Here is a 21,231-nt window from a genome sequence, read left to right as displayed (position 1 = left end):
TAGGACATAGATACCTGATAATCTATAAAGGATACGTGGGTCACTTGATGAGAAGTTCTCATCTGCGACCTGTAGGTCAGAACTGCCTGAGGGACTTCTAAAAATCCAGATTCCCAGGGCTGAGTGTCCATGCATTTCTTTCTCAATGTCTAGGACGTGGATATTATTCGCCACCATGTCCCAAGCATCTAACACATGGTAGGTACTCAGGAACAAGTACCCGTGAAATGAATGAATGAATGAATGCAGCACCCTGTCTTACTGTCCTTCAGCACACTTCTCATTATGTGACATCATGTTCTATATTTATTGTGTGTATGTATTGTCCCTTCCCCCCAGATCCATGAGGAAAAGGACTTTTTGTTTATTGCCATATTTTGTTTGGTTCACTGCACTATTCCTAACACCTACAACAGTACCCAACAAGTGTCTTGTGGAATGAATGAATGAATGAATGAATGAAAACTAGATGGAGAATGAGAGTTCAACCAATTGAATGAAAATAGTTGATGAGATAATTATGAAATAAAGAATAACAGTGAATGAGGGTTAATGAACAAACGAATGAGTAAATGAATGATTGAATGAAGTGGTTTGCAACTCAGGACATGAGTAGAAAGAGGAGAAGGGGGAAATTTAAACTCCAAGAACAGGACTGACAACCTGCAGACTTCACTGCGGTGCGTTACTGAGAATCTCCCAGTTCAGCAGTACCACTGTGAGCTCCAGTGATCACAGAGGTGGAAGAGAACAGGAGGGCTAGTCTCACAGTTGGACAACTACAAGACCGGGAGGGGCACTCAGGATAGAGAACTGGAAGGCACGGAGGCAGGAGGGAGCTTGGCTGCTCCAGAGGTTTGTAATGTCCATTAGTCAAAAACATCCCTAGAGAACGAATGTCTCCAAAATGAGTTCAGGGAGAACAAGGTAAAGTCTTTGTGGCAGTATTTCTTTCCATGGCATCCACACTTCTCTGATGACGTGGAAGGAAGGAATGAGTTTTCTTACAAGGGAAGCCGTGCATCCTCACTTCACTTTGGTTTTGGTGGAATTAAAACACTGTTTTGTTCTAAAAGTTGTTGTAATGAACAAAAACACTAGTCTTTAAGCTTCACTGCCTGTGCTTCAGTGATACTTGTGCCACCGATCTCCCTCTTACCCCTGCTGAATGGAGACCAAGCAATTAAAACCATGTCTTTAATTCTGAAGTAGTAGTATTTTTTCTGCTAATGTTCTTTTTCCTGGAAGGCTTTTGTTTCTCTCTCTCAATCTCAATCTCAATCTCTCTCTTTTTCTTTCTCCCCCCCCACCCCATCTGTATATTGCAAAGGATTAGCTTTTTATTTCTATCCCCTCAATAATAAAATCAATGTGAAGCACTTGGCTTCCTCCCAAAGGCAAGGTAGAGAGGAGCAGATCTATGGACAGTGCATTTGCTCTTTTGTCCTTGGATACATTGCATATCCAGTGATGTGACCATTTCATTTCTTAGAGGCCTGCCCCAAAGAACGACTTCTGTGGAGCTCTTTAAAACAATCTTTCTTAATCCTATAGGATCTTGGATTTACCCAGATCACTTATGGTGGAAATAGTTTCATTGTGACATCAGAGTGTCTTACACTTGGCTGAGTATGTGCGTGTGAGAAAAATTATCGTGTGCAGTGTGGTGGCCCCAGAGAAGTCATGTTTTACTTAAGAAAATACTGACTTGAAAGGCTTGGTCCCGCATATTTTCTAATTTACTTCCCTCACTTTATCCCCGAGTCATTTTTCTTGTTTATTCATGTGTTGGAGCTTCACTGAGTGTAACATAGGCCAGCACGGTGTTGGGCGCCGGGGGTATGATACAACATTCGCTTCCAAGGAACGCACTGTCCAAAGGGAGAGGTCAACAACAACAACAACACGTGAAAAAAGGCACTTGCAGAATTTGCTTCTCATTCAGCACTGTTAATATTTAAGCTGCAAAATGCCTCAAAAGAAGGCATAAGATATCTGCTGTTATTTTTAACTTTTTTCAAGAGAAAGGCCAGTGAAGATTCAAAAGCTTTTAAAAGCTGCTTTCGTGTGCTTAGGAGCACTTTAGGGCTGGACGCAGAAGCCAATGGAGCGTCCAGCTGCCTGTGTGGTGTGATCGGAAGCCCCACCTCTTTCTGCAGTGTCCCTGCAACAGGACCTAACATGACTATTCTTTAGAGTTCAGTCTTCAGAGACTCGTGTTAAAATGCAGATACTTTGAACCCTAATGCCAATATCATAATTTAATACTTTAATAATTCTTTTAACAAAGTAAACACATTTTGTCCAAGTGTTCCTTCTGGTATTGCAGGTAGTTTTTGAAGGGTTCCTGAGGGAAGAAGTACAAGCACAGAGTGTGGAATTTGGCTTGCTACAGTTTAAAAAGCTCATCTTCTGGAATGTACTGAATATCTTTTATATGCAGGACACAATCTACTGCCCCCAACAGGGATTCCAAGAAACAAAGACACAGTATCTGGCTATAAAGAGACTATACTCTCTTAGGAAAAATTATGCATCTGTATGTAAATATCTGATCACATGATAAATAGTGCCAGGCAGAGAGCAAATTCCTAATCCAAAGTACCAAGGAAATGTGCCCTAAGATTGGAGACAAGGAGACCCACTTCCAGCTGGGCTGATAGAGTAATAGCATCCCAGGGTGGTGAGATTTGGCCTGGGCCTGGGGATGACAGCAAGGATTTGGGCAGAGAGCACAGAAAACGTGCTAGGACAGGGCTGGGGGATAGGCTGAGTGCAGATAGTAACCAGTCAAAGGAGTTTTGGGGATAGTGAGTAGACAGATGCCTTTGTTTGGCATGAAGGGTCCACAGGAAGGAAGAGTGGGAAAATAGGTAGATGGTGGAGGACCTCCAGTTCCTTCCTGACAAGTTCAGACTTCATTCCACAGGTCTTGGGGATCCAGGGAAAGGAAATGAGCAGAAAAGCAACATGGTCAAAGTTGTCTTTGAGACCATCCCAGCTTAGAGGCGGAATGCTGTATGGATGAGAGGAGTGGAACTTGAGAATCAGGAGGTCAGATGTGAAGCTAATTGGGCTGTCAAATTCGGGAGGTGACAGTACAGGTGGAAAGGAAGTGACAGATATGAGAGTCACTGAGAAGGAGGAATCACCTCGACCTCAGTCCTCTTGCTGTGAACCACTGCTTTACTAATGTGAGAAGTCAGAGGCAGGATAGACTAGCCATGAGTGTGACTGTCTTTGGGGTCAGGGTCAGACACCTGGCTCAAATCCCCAGCTCTTCATTAACTCATTTCGTGTCATTGAACAGGTTCCTTAGCCTCCCCAAGCCTCGGTTTTCTCATGAGTAAAATGGGGAGAAGGGTACATACCTCACAGGGATGTTGCAAAAATCAGTTGAAGATCAATGGTTGCCAAATAACAGGCAGGCATGCAAAACATCGTTGTATTCCTCAAGAGAAGTAAAGCCAGAGCTTCATCTAAGAAGTCGCTGTAATTTTCACAGACAAACTTTGAGGTCTAAGACTCTTGTTTTCATTTTGTCTAAGTAAGCAGACCAAGTAGCTAACCACATGTCCCACCCCCATCTCATTTTCCCCTCTCCCAACCACACGGTAACCGGGTGAATACTGTGTGTTTCTGTATTTTAGTGGCTGACCATGTGCTCTGAATGTGTTGTTTCTTCCTTTCTTTTGCTTTCTGAGCTAATAGGAACAAAGGCATTTTTTTTAACCTAAATAATGTGCCTCCTTGTTGTTTGGCAAATAACATGGATTTTTAAAGGAAAAATCATGGTTTCCTATCTGCTGCCACTTCCCCGGCGCTGGCTCAGTGGCCTGTGTCTCTTCAGTTGTTCACCAGTTGTGTACCAGCTGCTCTACATGGCATCACAGGGGGTTATAAAGATGCTCAAGATGGCATTCCTGGGGACCTCCCATTTCCTGCGAGAGAAAAGCTATGTACGCACAGAATGAGGTTGCACAGTAGTCGGGAAGCACATTGCCGGATAGAGTTTAGTAAGAGAGAGACTGGTTTCATGTCTGGTTTTATGATGTGGCATATACGTACTCAGAGCCGGGGCCTGGGAGGCACGGGAACTGGGCTTCCAAGGAGCAGAGATGGCAAAGTCTCGCGTCCCTCCTCATCCTTCGTTCTCGGTGAGTGGGAGGGGAAAGGAGGAAGGTGGCAGGAGAGATGGGTGTTCCACGGACAGCCCCGACCAGCAACACTTGGTTCAGGTCCTCTGATCATGTGACTGCTTTATTTATAAGGAGATGATATAAAATGTTCTAAGAAATGGAGCCTGGCATGTGCTATAAGTTTCCTCATGTCACTCCATGGTTTCTTAAGATGGCGGTCAAGAGAAATGGCTTTCTAGTCCTGGGCAATTGGCAGTTTTTATTGTATGGACACTGTGAGTTCTCTTAGTGACCAGGTCCTTTTTTACATTGGTGCTAGATAACTTGATAAAGTGTGTGCCCACCTGTTTTAAAAGTTGCCTCCTATAATGTGTTTTTCTATTAGCCTTAATTCTGTCTCCTTTATAAATCCCCATTCTTGTTCCCTGCCCTTCTCCTCCCCATCCTTTTTCCCCTCTTTGTTACATCCACGTGATCAAGACATATTGTATATGCATCTGCCTCATCTGCTGTAATTCCTTTCTGGAACAGTGTGGAGGGTAATGAAAGGAAGAACGGCTTCCTCGGAAGTTCAGTCTCTTCCTGGGACTAAGTCTGTGTAAAAAGAACACTTGAGGTGCAGAAGGAAGGAAAGGAAACAAAGCCGCAGGAATATGTAGCTCACGATTGGAGCCACTGTATTCTTGGGCCGGGCTCTGTGGCCTTGGGACAGATTGCTCTCTCTCCCCAGCCTCCAATTCCTTTGCTGCGTGGTGGAAAGCCAGGGCCTTCCTAGGTATTTTCCAAGTTGTTGACTCTGTGATGTCACTAAGAGAACAGGTGAGTCTAAGCGGGTGCAGTGGTTTCAGCCAATAGTGACCTCACCTTTCATGCCTGAGGCAAGGCCACTGGAGCAGGAAGTCTGAGCAGGTGGTTTTCCTCCCCCTCTAGGGCCACTCTGACTCTCTTTGTCCCTTCTTCCTCAATAGCCATGGGAGTGACTTTTCAGGAGGGAGCCCTACTAAACTCACTTTTCTCCATTTACTCTCACCTTGCTCTCATCCTGGGGCTGTCCTGTCCTTTGGGTAGAGAACCTTCTTCTGAGCCGGCTCAAGACCTCCATTCTCCCATCATCTTCTGGCTGCTGTGCTTGGCATTATCTCTTGCATTTGAACAAAAACTCACTGACCAGCCTGGAGAGTTCGGTTGAGGGTCCTCAGCAAGTTGCCGGAACGCACCAGCCTCCCTGCACAGCATCCCTTAGATCTGCTGTCAAGTCACTGGTCTCACCTGAATCTCTTCTTCAGTTATTTCCTCCCCGACTTAGAGTAAGCACTGCCCTTCCATGAAATCAAGCCCTAAAGCTCTCTGGGGCTTTATTTCAGCAATGACATCCACTGTTGTACACGCCCCTACCACCTTGCGATGAGTTGCTCCCTGTCATCTGCATCTGATGGTAGCTTCTGACTTGGAGATGAGTCCATTTCTACAAATGTACATTGTGAACCTCTTGTGTGCTTGGTACCATAATAAAAACTTGATGGCTTCTGCTGGATAGTTTCACTTGTCTCACGCCTGTCTTTCATTTCTGTTCTGCCCCTGCCTTTGCTTCACCGCGTGATCATCTCTAGGCCCCAACTCCCTCTCCCTTCCTGGCAGTTTGATTTTACAAACTTCCTCTGCTGTCCTGCCTTAATATCTTTTAGCTTCAAGGCACGATTTATGCTTCCTCAAAGGGTGAGGGTTTATTCTCTGAATTATTGTTTCTTTTGCAGTTCTAGCGTGGTAAATCCAGCTTCCACCATGATTGATACGTCCCAGGAAAACACAAGGAAGACAGCTGTGTCTCCGGCTAAGGTACATTGAGCTCAGACCCTGAATATCTCATTTTTGGCAAGAATACCATTTTTCTCATTTTAGCAAAGCACCGTGAAATAAAGAGGATTTTTTTTGTACCAAATATAGATGATTTTTACTATTTAATGTAAGAAGTCGCTCTTGTGGTGAAAACATTGATGATGCCATGTTTCTGCATTGCTGGAGACTCTGATTTCTTGCCCTAGAGAATAAAAAGTCTCAAGCTATTGGGGACTGCTGCTTTTTAAGCATTCGGAATGTGACTTGTTAGTTCCATATCAGTCCATATTGCTGTTCTTAGCTTCCTGAATCTCTGTTAGAGATCTGCTTGTGGGAGGGGATTGCTAATTTATGAAACTCTAGACAGTAAACATTGATATGCAGTTTATATTAATAAAAAATTCTATTTACTGATCCCCTTTCTGTCTTCGAAATTGATGATCATAATAGTGATAATGAAGCACTTCGAACACCTTGATAAGTGTCTTTTAATTCTTATAGGAAAGGTCATTTACAATTATATTTAGTTCAGCTTTAATCTAGCACAGCAAAAGTCTCATATGGTAGAAAGAGCACGGGGAATCTGCCCTGATTCGTCTCAGGTTGACCCTAACCTTGACCAGGCCCAAATTTTCTCACCTTTGTAAAATATGAGGTTTAGATTCAAATGACTGACTTTGTAGGACTCCGGATTGAGCATATTTTATACAGTTTAATTTTTCTTTCGAATATCTGGGAATTCTATGTCAGCCACATTAACGAGGACAGTAATGTGTTAAACAGGCCAGATAGAGTTTACTGGATAAAACTATCAATGCTGGAGATAATCAGCATTTGCTAACACTGAGTTGCTGCTATGACATTTAAAATGAGTTTAATAAACAATATTTTTCCCCAGCAAAGGAAGAATCCATTTAATAGCTCCAAGTTGCCAGAAGATCACTTATCTCAACAAACCAAAAGTGAGCCGTCAAAAAATGGAAAGGCTGGTTTCTTTCAGACTTCAAAAGAAGGTAAATATTATTTTTATGGACTAGATATTTTTAATCTTTGTTATCTGTGGACTAAGGGAAATTCTCAGAGTTCCTTTAACTCGAATAACTTTCAAGAGAAAGTGAAAAGTACTGACGGTTTTCTTATTTTACTGTGCCCACTGGTTTCCTGCCTGAGGGAAGGAAGCAGAAATTTTAGAAACTGGAAGTTCATGCATTCCAGTCTTGGACCTGACACTTGTTGTTTGACCTCCCGACCTTGGGATCTCCCTCAGTGAACTAGGGAATTTTTTGACTGGAGGCATTCAGTCACTCATGTAACGACATGTATTGGAGGTCTACCACATGCAGACATAGTTCGTGTAAAATTAAGACTTGGCCTCAAGGAAAAAAAAAAGCTACTTGACAATGTTGCGATCCTCTAATCTGTAATTATCAGACTAGTCCCTGAGGAGGCATTTGATCAGGTTTGTGGCTTAATTGATTTAAGTCTGCCTCTTATGGAATTTTACCATTCTTCCATGCCACTAAGAAGAAAACACTAGACAATTCAGTCTCTTCAAAAGCAACTGTAGGAAGATTCCACAGGCATTAAAGATTGGACAAGGGGTAGAAAATTAACACTGAATTGTGGAGGTGGAGTTTCAGTTATCCTGTTTTAATATTAGTGTATTTTCCCCTCTCTATTGGATACACATTATATTATGTAAAATATTTTACAGAAAAAAAGGGGCTGGGACATGTTACCTTTTTTTTTTTAACTTTCTGGAAAAAATTCATTTTTGTTTTTATTTTAAAGATTTATTTATTTGAGAGAGAGAGAAAGAGAGCAGGAGGGGAGGGGCAGAGGAAAAGGGAGACAGAGTCTCAAACAGACTCCATGCTGAGCACGGAGCCCCACATTGGGGTTTGATCTCACCACCAGAGATTATGACCAGAGCTGAAACCAAGAGTTGGACACTTAACTGACTGTGCCACCCAGGAGTCCCTGAAAAAATTAAGTTTTGTTTTAGAGATTTTCTTTTTAAAAAATTAATTTTTTTTTTTTTTTTTTTTTTTTAGAAAATTGAGTTCCTTGGGGTGCCTGGGTGGCTCGGTTGGTTAAGCATACACCTTCAGCTCTGGCCATGATCCTGGGGTCCTGGGATCGAGCCCCATGTGGGGCTCCCTGCTCAGCGGGGAACCTGCTCCTCCCTCTTCCGCTACCCCTCCCCCTGCTCGTGCCCTCTCTTTTTCTCAACAAAATAAATAAAATCGTAAAAAAGAAAAAAAAGGAAAATTGAATTCCTTTTTCTGGTTTCCATATGTAAATTTTTAAAGTGACTTCTATGTTTTTTCTTAGCTTCCTTAAGGAATTTTAAAAATCTTTTCTAAAAACTATTTATTGAGTATAAAAATACCACAAAGTATGTATGTAAAGCACAGTAATCTTAAATGGGCAGTTCATGAAGTTCATGCCTGAATTTTTAAATGCTTTTTAATTAGATCTGCACTTACGATAATACTTTATTGTCTTTAATATTTTACTACTTTTGCTGCATGTAGATTAATTCATGTTAGGTGTTTTAAATTATAGAGCTATTCTCCATTTGACATGTCACCTAATGTGTTTTAATTTACAGGTGAATTGTCAGAGTCAAAAGAAAAGTCATCTGTCCCAGATACTTCAAGCCAAAATTTAGAGAAACTAAAGCCGAGATTTCCAGGCCCCGAGAATGGATCTCAGGTCAAACCTCCAATCCCGAAAGCCAGGAAAATGCTCCCCAAACCACATGAGTTGAAGCAAGATGATAACCAGTCTTTTCCTCGACAAAGGACAGACTCCCTGAGTGCAAGGGGGGCTCCCAGAGGGATCCTGAAACGCAACTCCAGTTCCAGCAGCACAGACTCAGAAACAGTTCGTTTTCATCAGAACTTGGAACCCAAAAGCAAAATCGTGTCCCCTGGCCTCACCATCCATGAAAGAATTTCTGAGAAGGAGCATTGTTTAGATGATGACTCCTCTTCAAACTCCCTGGAGCCATTAAAGCATGTGAGATTCTCTGCAGTGAAGGATGAACTCCCCCAGAGTCCTGGGCTAAGCCATGGCCGGGAAGTAGGGGAATTTAGTATTTTAGAGTCTGACAGGTTGAAGAATGGAACGGAAGATATTGCGGATGTCGATGAGCTTTGGAATGACCCTAAGCCTTCCCAAAACAGGAATTCTTTTCCTTTACATCAGTCAGCCTCCAGCCCAAGTGCATCAAACAACAAAGCACATCAGCCAATGACTTCTGGTTCTTTTTCAATGAATGGGCACCATTCTCCCTCGGAAGGTTTAACTCCAAGACCAGAGTCCATTGAAAATTCACCCACCATCAATGAACACAAAGCTAAACCATCAGAATTATCAAGCCTTGAAGGAGAATTGTCCAAAAGCCCTGCTGGTAAGAGAGTTGTGACTACCAGACTATAAAAACCAACCCAGTGGGCTTGGAATGGCCAGGCCAGCCCTGTAGAAGCCCCATTTTGCCTCATAGACATTCCAGCTATAATTTAGACAGGTGCCACTGGGGAATGATTATACTACCTCTTAATGGGTTTGGAGGTTTTCCTCAATCATCAGTAACTAAAGTGATAACTAACACTAAAACCAGGATAACATCGTTTCTGGCCCATTATGCTTTTCCCTAAAAAATTTAACTATCAATTATTTAACTGAACAAATTACAGTGTTTTGAATTAAATCAAGGTGTGTATATAGAGTAAGAATTAAATATATGCTAATACCTTTGCACAGAATATATTATTTACCGAATGCATATTTATCGATTACCATTTAATCAAAATTTGATTTTTTTAAAAAGATTTTATTTTTAAGTAAATCTCTATACCCAACGTGAGGCTGGGATTCACAACCCCGAGATCAAGAGTTGCACGCTCCACCAGCTGGCTAGCCAGGCCCCCCAGATTTTTTTTTAATCTCAGAAGAACCTTCATTTTTTTTTTTAATTTGAGAGAGAGACAGAACATGAGTGGGGGGAGGGGCAGAGGGAAAAGACAAGCAGACTCCCTGCTGAGCAGAGAGCCCAATGTAGGGCTCCAACCCAGGATCCTGAGATCATGATCTGAGCCAAAGTCAGATGCTTAACCAACTGAGCCAGCTAGATGCCCTGAACCTTCATTTTCTTAGCCATTTGTTCTTAGATGTTAAAAGTGCTGAAGGAACTTTCTCCTTCAGCTGCTTTGAGCTGAGAGGCCAAGAGAATACTGCTTTTCCCTCCTACCTAGCTAACTAGCCCTGTCTTGAAGATCTTACACCTCTCAAGGGATGAGACACTGTTTTCCCATACCCATACGATTATTTTGTAATTCTTATGTTTTAAAAAACAGAAACAATGGGAAAAAATCATGCTGTGTATTCTCTCCCATCTTCAGTAAGTCTTCCTCCAGCCCTATGATAATTTCTTTATAGTCAGGAAAATTTACAATGGCAGCAGTCATATGTCTGATGCACTTGCTCTCCTCCTTCTTATTAGTCAATATTAAGTTAACACTGGGTTACTTTTACTCGGTCCTACAGTTTTATACTTGCTCAGATCAATCTAATTCTTAAAGAGCAAAGCACTTTCAATTACCCCCCTGTGCCCCAGACATTTTAATCATTTGAACACAAAGGAATATTTTTTTAAATAAAAAAGTATCAGGTGCTTCCTCAATTAAAAAAAACCCTTATATTAAAGGAAATTACTGAAGTTTGATTAACATTGGCAAATAATTGGATGGTGGTTATCTAAATGTTTATTCAAAAGATGAAAAAAAATTAATAATGTTTTCCTTTATTATTATCCACAGAAAAGATTTGGTAAACCTTTTCTCTTTTTCAAATTGCACCTGCTTTCCCACAGACTACAGACTATCTTTATAATTTTATATTAACTACTTATTTGTGCCTTCTGATTTTTATTATTAAAGATTTATTTCTTTTACGAGGGATAGCATGAACATGTGTGGGGGAGGGTCAGAGGGAGAGGGAGAGACTCTCAGACAGACTCCGCACTAAGTGCTGAACCCAACATGGGGCTCGATCCCATGACCCTGAGATCTTGACCTGAGGAGAAATCAAGAGTGGGACATTTAGCCACCTGAGCCACCCTGTGCTTTCTGATTTTTTTTTTTTAAGATTTTAGTTATTTATTCGACAGAGATAGAGACAGCCAGCGAGAGAGGGAACACAAGCAGGGGGGAGTGGGAGAGGAAGAAGCAGCCTCATAGCAGAGGAGCCTGACGTGGGGCTCGATCCCATCACGCCGGGATCACGCCCTGAGCCGAAGGCAGACGCCCAACCGCTGCGCCACCCAGGCACCCCTGTGCTTTCTGATTTTTAAGTCCCAGCTGACCATTAAATTTGGGAGGAAAGCATCATCAGCTACACCCATTTTTTTTAAGATTTTTTTTTTTGAGAGAGAAAGAGAGCAGGCGCAGAGGGAAAAGCAGACTCCCTGCTGATCAGGGAGCCCAACATGGGGCTCAATCCCAGGACCCCAGGATCATGACCAGAGCCCGAGGTAGACACTCAACTGATTGAGCCACTTAGGCATTCCCAGCTACACCTATTTTGAGTACAGGCCTCCTGGCCTTAGAGCTTATATACAGAGTTCTCCTTACTTATTAACATCTTGCTTACCACAAGAACATATACAAGTAAATAATGAACATAAAAAGAAAATCAGGCCCCAAAAATGGTAAACACAAATTATGTGAATGATAAGCGTTTGACTTTAGCTCTGACCTTCAGGACAGTCAATATCACATTCATTACTACACTGCAAAATACAGAAGAATTCCTCAGAGAAAATGGAACATTACCTGGCATCAAATCTTTAAAATAACTATTCTTATTTTAAAAGTAATACACTTCCATTGTAAAACATTTGAAAAGAAGAAATGTACACAGAATAAAACAAACCATCTGTGATGCCATCATCCAGCACTAACTACAGTATTGCCAACATTTCATTGTAGAGCCTTTCAATAATTTTCAAGCATGAATATGATTTTAAATTATGTTTATACTGCCAGACTCCTTTTTTTTAACAAATAGTATATTATAAGCATTTTTTCATCATTGTCTTCTGTTAAACAAATGAACACGGAATTCTTCAAGATTTCTTAAAAGAACTTCACAATTATTGACATATATTCATTAGCACAATGTGTAGTTAAGGAAACCAAGTTCTACCATGTGCCAATTATTGTATAACACTTTGTTGTTTTCACACTTAGCCAGATAGAATTCTATTAACTGATATGTCCTCTAGTACATTTGAAATGTAGGTGACTTCATAAAAATTCAGCTGACATGATTTTCAGGAACATGCATTGCATGGCTTAGCATTTGTAAGGAAGAAGGAGGAATGCTGAAACACCTGGGTCTTTTTTTTTTTTTTAAATGTGATGTTAGTCACCATACAGTACATCATTAGTTTTTGATGTAGTGTTCCATGATTCATTGTTTGCGTATAACACTCAGTGCTCATCACAACACGTGCCCTCCTTAATACCCATCACTGGGCTAACCCATTCCCCCTAAATTCCCTCTAAAACCCTCAGATTGTTTCCTGGAGTCCATAGTCTCTCATGGTTCATCTCCCCCTCTGATTCCGCCCCTTCATTTTTCCTTTCCTTTTCCTAATGTCCTCCATGTTATTCCTTATGTTCCACATCTAAGTGAAACCATATGATAATTGTTTTTCTCTGCTTGACTTATTTCACTTAGTGTAATCTTCTCCAGTCCTATCCATGTTGATGCAAATGCTGGGTAATCGTCCTTTCCGATGGCTGAGTAATATTCCGTTGTATATATGAACCACATCTTCTTTATTCATTCATCTGGTGAAGGGCATCTTGGCTCCTTCCACAGTTTGGCTATTGTGGACAGTGCTGGTATGAACACTGGGGTGCATATGGCCCTTCTTTTCACTACATCTGTATCTTTGGGGTAAATACCCAGTAGTGCAATTGCTGGGTCATAGGGTAGCTCTATTTTTAACTTTTTGAAGAACCTCCACACTGTTTTCCAAAGTGGCTGTACCAACTTGCATTCCCACCAATGATGTAAGAGGTTCCCTTCTTCCAGGTTCCCCTTTCTCCACATCCTCTCCAACATTTGTTGTTTCTTGCCTTGTCAATTTTTGCCATTCTAACTGGTGTAAGGTGGTATCTCAGTGTGGTTTCGATTTGAATTTCCCTGATGGCTAATGATATAGGACAGTTTTTCATGTGTCTGTTAGCCATTCGTATGTCTTCTTTGGAGAAGTATCTGTTCATGTCTTCTCCCCATTTTTTGACTTGATTATTTGTTTTTTGGGTGTTGAGTTTGAGAAGTTCTTTATAGATCTTGGACACCAGCCCTTTATCTGTAGTGTTATTTGCAAATATCTTCTCCCATTTCATGGGTTTCCTCTTTGTTTTGTTGACTGTTTCCTTTGCTGTGCAGAAGCTTTTTATCTTGATGAAGTCCCAAAAGTTCATTTTTGCTTTTGTTTCCCTTGCCTTTGGACACGTATCTTCAAAGAATTTGCTGTGGCCGATGTTGAAGAGGTTATTACCTATGTTCTCCTCTATGACTTTGATAGATTCCTGTCTCACATTAAGGCCTTTCATCCATTTAAAGTTATCTTTGTGTATGGTGTAAGAGAATGGTTGAGTTTCATTCTTCTGTATTTAGCTATCCAATTTCCCCAGCACCATCTATTGAAGAGACTGTCTTTTTTCCATTGAATATTTGTTCCTGTTTTGTCAAAGATTAGTTGACCACAGAGTTGAGGGTCCATATCTGGGCTTTCTATTCTGTTCTATTGATCTATGTGTCTGATTTTGTGCCAGTACCATGCTGTCTTGGTGATCACAGCTTTGTACTATAGCTTGAAATCAGGCAATGTGATGCCCCCAGCTTTGTTTTTCTTTTTCAACATTTCTTTGATGATTCGGGGTCTTTTCTGGTTCCATACAAATTTTAGGATTGTTTGTTCCAGCACTTTGAAGAATGGCATTTGTATTTTGATCGGAATGGCATTGAAAATATAGATTGTTCTGGGTAGCATAGATATTTTAACAGTGCTTATTTTCCGATCCATGAGCATTGAATATTTTTCCATCTTTTTGTGTCTTCTTCAATTTCCTTCATAAGTGTTCTGTAGTTTCTTGAGTATAGATCCTTTACCTCTTTGGTTAGGTTTATTCCACAGCATCTTATAGTTTTTGGTGCTATTGTAAATGGAATCAATTACCTAATTTCTCTTTCTACAGTTACATTGTTAGTGTATAGGAAAGTAACTGATTTCTGTGCATTGATTTTGTATCCTGACACATTACTGAATTGCTGTATGAGTTTTAGTAATTTGGAGGTGGAGTCTTTTGGGTTTCCCACATAAAGTATCATGTCATCTGTGAAGAGAGAGCGTTTGACTTCTTCTTTGCCAATTTGAATACATTTTATTTCTTTTTGTTGTCTGATTGCTGTTGCTTGGACTTGTAGTACTATGTTGAACAATAGTGGTGAGAGTGGGCATCCTTGTTGTGTTTCTGATCTTAAGGGAAAGGCTCTCAGCTTTTCCCCATTGAGAATGATATATGCTGTGGGCTTTTCATAGATGGTTTTTATGAAATTGAGGAATGTACTCTCTATCCCTACACTCTGAAGTTTTAATCAGAAAAGGATGCTGTATTTTGTCAAATGCTTTTTCTGTATCAATTGAGAGGACCATATGGTTCTTGTCTCTTCTCTTATTAATGTGTTCTATCACACTGATTGATTTGTGAATGTTGAACCACCCTTGCATCCCAGAGACAAATCCCACCTGGTCATGACGGATAATCCTTTTAATGTCCTGTTGGATCCTATTAGCTAGGATCTTGTTGAGAATTTTAGCGTTCATATTCATCAGGGATATCAATCTGTAATTCTCCTTTTTGATGGGGTCTTTGCCTGGTTTTGAGATCGAGGTAATGCTGGCCTCATAGAATAAGTTTGGAAGTTTTCCTTCTGTTTCTGTTTTTTGAGACAGCTTCAGGAGAATAGGTTTTTTTTTTTTTCTTTGAATGTTTGATAGAATTCCCCAGGGAATCCATCAGGCCCTGGACTCTTGTTTTTTGGGAGGTTTTTGATCACTGCTTCAATCTCGTTACTGGTTATTGGTCTATTCAGGTGGTCAATTTCTTTCTGTTTCAGTCTTAGTAGTTTATAGGTTTCCAGGAAGGCATCCATTTCTTCCAGGTTGCTTAATTTATTGGCATATAGTTGTTGATAATAATTTCTAATAATTGCTTCTATTTCCTTGGTGTTAGTTGTGATCTCTCCCCTTTCATTCATAATTTTATTGATTTGGGACCTTTCTCATTTCTTTTGGATAAGTCTGGCCAGTGGTTTATCAATCTTATTAATTCTTTCAAAGAACCAGCTTCTAGTGAAACACTTGGGTCTTAACTGAAGGGAAGAGTGCCTGAGCTCCCTTATCTAAGTGTTCCATGTGCCCTTTGATTAAGGCTCAGAGAGGATCCTCTCTGCTTTCTTGATAGCTTAGAGCTTAAATAACCTTCTCTAGCCTCTTAGCCATTGGTCAGCCAACATCAGGGAACGGGTGAAGATCACATTCTGCACCAGTCTTGTTTCATTTATTTGGCTCACAGAAATGACTTAGAAACTCACAAACTGTAGAACTAAGATAGGGGATAACAGAGGAGCCTCTTGAGATGATGGTCCTCAAACTCCAGTATACTGAACAATCACTGGGCTAGGTGTTCATAAAGTTTCCTGGGCCCCTCTTCAGAGATTCTAGTTTAATCTATCAGGAGGAAGGCCCGGGAATACAAATATCCTCATTGTACCATTCTAATGTTCTGGAGGGAGCTCCAGAAAGTTGTTTTCCCAACTCCTGAAATTCCTCTTTGTCTGTCTTCCTCAAACTTGGGATAAGCCCCCTCTAGTGTTTATGATATGCCTGTGGATGGGCACAGTCATAAAATCAACATGGTGTATTTTCCTTGAGTGTCAAGTTTTATGTATAGATTTGAGAGTAGAAGAAAAGTAATATTTAAAATGTAACATGGATCACAGGCGCTTGGGTGACTCAGTCGATTAAGCATCAAACTCTTGGTTTCTGCTGAGGTCATGATCTCAGGCTCATGAGATCCAGTTCCATGTTGGGCTTCGTACTCAGCAGGGGGTCTGCTTGGGATTCTCTCTCCCTTTCCCTCTGCCCCTCTCCCTGTTACTCCTCGCACCTATGCTCGCTCTCTTTCAAATAAATCTTTTTAAAAAATGTAACATGGATCAGAATACAAAATCCACAGGAATTTTTTATTTAATTGAAAAAAAATTTCATTATGTTCAGTTAGCCAACATATAGTACATCATAAATGAATTTTTTAAAAAGTAATCTCTACACCCCATGTGGGGCTTGAACTCATGACCCCGAGATCAAGAGTTGCATGCTCTACTGACAAAGCCAGCCAGACGCCCCCATATTAATTCTCAGAATAAATCAGAGACTTCAAAGGAATTTCTCAATTGGGCCTATACCCCATACCTCAGGAGTCTACATTTACCTTCCTTTACTGTCAGAGCAGCTCTGGTAGAATACCTTAATTAGGATGGTTTGTATTACAGCCCCTGAAAAATGCTGATAGAAACAGCTAGTGGTGTGGAAAGTATAAATACAAAGTGACACTTTAAAAGATAATGTGAGTGATTGAATAATAATTCTTTAAACATTCTCTTTCCTTATTTAGAAAAACATTTCTGTGTTGCAGATGGACTGTCTTGTGTTGAGCCTGAGCCATTTCAGGTGCCAGATCACAGTTCTAGAGACCGTCAGCAAGGTAAGCCCCCTCTTCTCAAGGCCCTAAAAGCTAGGACGTCCTCACACTCTGATCCATTTGACACTGAGATAAGGAAGACAACTGATGATTCCATATCTAAAGTCCTAGACTGGTTTAATCGAAGTTCTCATTCAGAAGACAATAAGTCACCTCTCCAACATCCCCAAGGAATAGAGCTGAAAGAAGAAACAAACTCAGAATCACTGACTGCTACTGCCTTGGAGAGAGATGACACCAGTCTGAAAGAAAAGGGCTCAAAGGCTCTATTACCCACCAAAGTTAAATTGATGCCTGCGGAATCTGATTCAACGTTTCAGGGAGAGGGAAATACAATGCCTTCTAGAACTTGCCAAAATAATGTGAATATCAAACCCAAATCCATTAATTTGTCCCAACAAGGCAAGGAAAGTCCAGGCATATTGCAACCATGTGAAATCTATGGCCAAAATCAAGGGAGTAAAACTATGGACTATAGCCAAAGTTCAAAACACCGAGGAGAAGGAAATCGGGTACTTCCCCCAATCAGTAACTATTCCTACAGTGCTCTCAAAGGACCTGATGCAGAAGACCAAATTCCATGCAATATTAGGGATGTTGACAGCTTAGGTGAAGAAGAGCCTAAGCTTCATGTTTATGGAAAAAATAGAGGAAACTCAGAAGTGAATTTTGACTCAACACTTGTCAAAGAACCAACTTTGAAAGACAACATGGAGGCAGAGAGAGAGAGCAAAGGAGGGGATACATACTTTCTGAAAGCTTCTTTAGAGCCAGATAATATTGAGTCACTACATGGGGCTACCAAAAACAAATCTTGGAAGAAGCCTGAGGTCCAATTACAAGAAGCTGGTGAGGTTCCCAAAAACCAAGTGCAAAGAGAAAAATACAAAAGAGTAAGTGAAAGAATATCTTTCTGGGAAGGTGAAAAAGCCACTGCTAAGTTAACTCATAAAGAACCGACATCATCATGCAGTCAAGGGCAGCCTTCTGCTAAAGCATATCAGCCTGTGAAGTCCATGCACAGTTTATCTACAGGCCAGAGTGAATATAATCAAGTCACTAGTAAACAAGTGGTCCTAGATAAGAATGGCCACACAGCTCATCTCTCCAGTTTTTGTTCCTCAAATAAGCCTAAAGAGAACAGGCCCCAGATACCAGGTTCATCCAAAAATTATCCTTCAGGTAACCAACCAGGTGAAGTGCCTCCATTTCAGAATAAGATAAATGAGCCTATAAAAAGATTGCCTGTGGCAGAGAGTTGGCATTATAAAAAGGACATTACTTTACCGGCTTGGCAACATCCTTCAAATATTGGAAATGCAACGCATACTCCTTTGGAGAAAGACAAATCTCTAATTGGTGAATCAAATCCCAACTTTAAAGTTACGTCCCTAAAACAAAGAATGGATGAATCCAATACAGAACAGGTTTATAATCACTCTCAATTTGAGCATTTGAGAAAGTTTTGGGACTCAGGAGCCAATCCAAACCGTCAAGAGAATGTTGAGAAGAATACTATCACAGTAAGCCAAAAATATTTGGTGTCTTTTAATAGTCAGAAACACAAAGAATTCAGTGACATTGTATCATCAGGAAAGACTATCCATGAGATAGGGACGCTTCCAGGTAAAAAAGAAATTCTGGCAAGTGAGGAAATAGAGAAATTAAATTCAAAGTGCACACTCCAGGTGTTACCAGATGAAACCACATTTCCACTGGGACCATCCAGAAAATCTACTCATCATTTGCCAGGAAATGAGTCATCAGAGGAAAATGTGGAAAAGAATACCAAATGGTTTGTTACGCCAGTGTTCAAGGAGGAAAAGGATTACTCAGACCAAGAGATTCAAGAATCCATAGTTAAAACAAGTGTTTTGTCTAAAGACCACAAAGACACTTTTAATGACAACTTACAGAAGCTACTTTCAGAAGCTTCATCACTAGCCATGCATCCTTCTGGTGGGAAAGTTCATGAAAAACAAATGTCTGAACCAGGTATTTCTGGAAATAAAACATGGCCTCAAGACGCAGATTTTGCTGATACTGAGGAAGAAGACAAAGGACATAAGGAGACCATTAATGAGCACGTAGACAAAACAGTAGCTCCTCCAAAGGTTAAGCTGAACACCTTGACTGCTAGTCTCGATAAACTCCTAAAGGAAGCAACTGGAACTTCATCCTGTCCCTTGCCAATCGTGTTGAAACCTGCGACCACTAGGATCAACTCTGAACCTGAAGAGGGTAGAGTTAATGAAAAAGGGATAGAATGGAATAGCACCTCAGCCTATCAGAAAGACATAGTAGCTCTTTTTCCAAAGGGGAACAAAACTTTGGTAAATACAGCTGTCTCCCAGAAAGCTGAAAGTGGTCAGTGCCAACTAAGCATGGAGGACGTATGTCAGGTGGCCGCAGAAGGTGCTCACCCATCGGGTCAACCTTCCCATCTTTACAGAAAAGATTATTTTGGGGATGTGGCCAACTCTCCCCAAGAGATGCCTTCTTCCAGGGATGCTCATCTTGCTCCCCAGGATAAGGCATTATCTTCACAAAGGGAAATTTCAGAGACTGTAGAAAAAGTCATTCTTCCACCTAAACCTGCCTTGAATGATGTAAATGCTGTATTACAAAAGCTACTGAGAGAAGCTTGTTATCCAGCTGGGAGGGAAGTAGTGCCTGGGGAAGTAAAAGCAGAATTTCCTGAAGGAGTACAGGCAGCGGGTAGCCCCCAAAATTCTCCACCATGGGCTACAATGGACACTACAGTTCCAGACAGAAATGATTTTTATTCCTCCAACGTAGCCCCTGATAAAACTCATAACTTTGGATCTTATTTAGCTGCCCGAGTACCTCCATCAGAACAAACCTGTTGCTCATGTGATCCCGCTGTTACTCAGTGTGGCAAAGAGTTACCTCAGGAAGTGGCAGAAATTGTGAGGGAAACAGTTATTCAACCTAAATCAGAGTTCCTAGAATTCAGTGCTGGCTTAGAGAAACTACTGAAGGAAGCAATTGAAACCCCCTCCTCAAAATATGAAAGTGATACAGGGACTCTTTCGCCATCAAAGTTAACAGGTACGGCTGAGGTGTCCAGGCAAGCTGCTTCTGAATTCCATCGTGAGGAAATCAAAGAAACAGTAAAAAAGTCTGAGGCTCCATCAATAACTGAGAGTGCTTTCAATATTGGTTTTGACAGACTTTTTAGAGAAACATCTGAGGCTCCTTCTTACCAGCTCCAGGTGTCAGTGAAAGAAGAAACTCCTGAGAGGGAGACTTCCCAGTCAGAGCAGGCCAGTTTCTTGAGGACAGTACCCCATTTTGACTCGACAGCCTCAGAGGCCTCTGAAATGAAGCTTACGAGTAATGTTTTCAAATCGCAAGTGAACCAGTGTGATGAAGTGTTGGGAGGTGACAAAGCTGTGACTGATTTATCAGTAGATCTTTGTGGTTCTGAAAGTGGGGTTGAGATCCCTGGAACACCGCAGTTCTATGTGGAACATAAAATAGGGATCACTGACACTAGAAACCCTACAGAGGACAGGGATAGTGAAAGTGAGGGTGCAGGGGTTCGAGAAGGGGCTTCTCAGGAGCCTGGCTTGGAAGAGGCTCCTAAAGCAATTAGTGTGTCCAGAAATAGGCAACCCATTTCTCTCCTGACAAACACAGAAAACCCTACAGAAACAAGTAACATCGAATTGATTCTGGCATCACCATGTAAGAGAATAGAGAAAACTGAAGAAAAAGAAGGTTTCTCTGACTCTGATATTTCAGGTGGAAACTTGAGTTCCAATGCAGAAAGCTGGAGAAAAACTTCCAGTGAGCATTCTGAATTTTTTAACCTATTGGTTAATGAGTTAGGGAATGCTGATATAAACGATGATACAATTTTTAAAATTGGGATTAATTTGACACATGGAAATGGTGGTAAATTCTTATCACTTCAGTTCTACCTAGGCTTTCTTAATAAAAAGCTACATTTCCCTTTATATTCTTTAATCAAATGAGTTACATAGAGACAATTTTACCCACGAAGCAGTGTTTCAGAAGCTGACTTTATTCTCACTAACAATAGAGTTGTTAGGTTTTAAAGTATTTTTTAAATAAATTTTTGGGTTTAGAAAGTACTTCTGAAACATTCAAGCTAGTTTTCCTCCTGTTAATTGGCAATCCACACAGAAGTCTCTAGTAAGATTCGTGGCAAGAAATGCCACACACAAATTGCCACAAATTTCCCTTTTAGGATGAATATTTTACCACAGTAGTGGCTGAATATACCAGGAAGAGGGCACGGCTGGAACTTTCTTTCTCTCGGATACCTTTTGCTGTGGTGTTTTGTTGCTACTCTTTTCCTCTTGTTTTCAATGACCTGCAGAATCTTCCCCTTCTCTAGTGTATGACTTTGGTCAGAT

General features: G+C 40.9%; 1 protein-coding gene across 28 annotated transcripts in view; it reads left to right on the top strand.

The window, feature by feature from the left end:
• Positions 1-21,231, top strand: part of SYTL2 (synaptotagmin like 2) — a 121,222-nt gene that overhangs the window by 73,461 nt on the left and 26,530 nt on the right. For 12 of the 28 annotated variants that reach the window (XM_045815610.2, XM_045815604.2, XM_045815596.2 and 9 more), the window contains 4 exons: positions 5,894-5,975; positions 6,874-6,988; positions 8,590-9,393; positions 16,739-20,638. In XM_045815610.2, the coding sequence (XP_045671566.2) occupies positions 5,894-5,975; positions 6,874-6,988; positions 8,590-9,393; positions 16,739-20,638 (4,901 nt within the window). The remainder of the gene's footprint in view (positions 1-5,893; positions 5,976-6,873; positions 6,989-8,589; positions 9,394-16,738; positions 20,639-21,231) is intronic. The other 16 variants (XM_045815621.2, XM_045815622.2, XM_045815618.2 and 13 more) reach the window with 4 other exon arrangements.

Source organism: Ursus americanus, chromosome 16, assembly GCF_024610735.1.
Source record: "Ursus americanus isolate L20-20 chromosome 16, mUrsAme1.1.p, whole genome shotgun sequence".
NCBI lineage: Eukaryota > Metazoa > Chordata > Mammalia > Carnivora > Ursidae > Ursus > Ursus americanus.
Note: the sequence above shows the minus strand (reverse complement) of the source record. Positions and strands in the feature narration are given on the sequence as shown.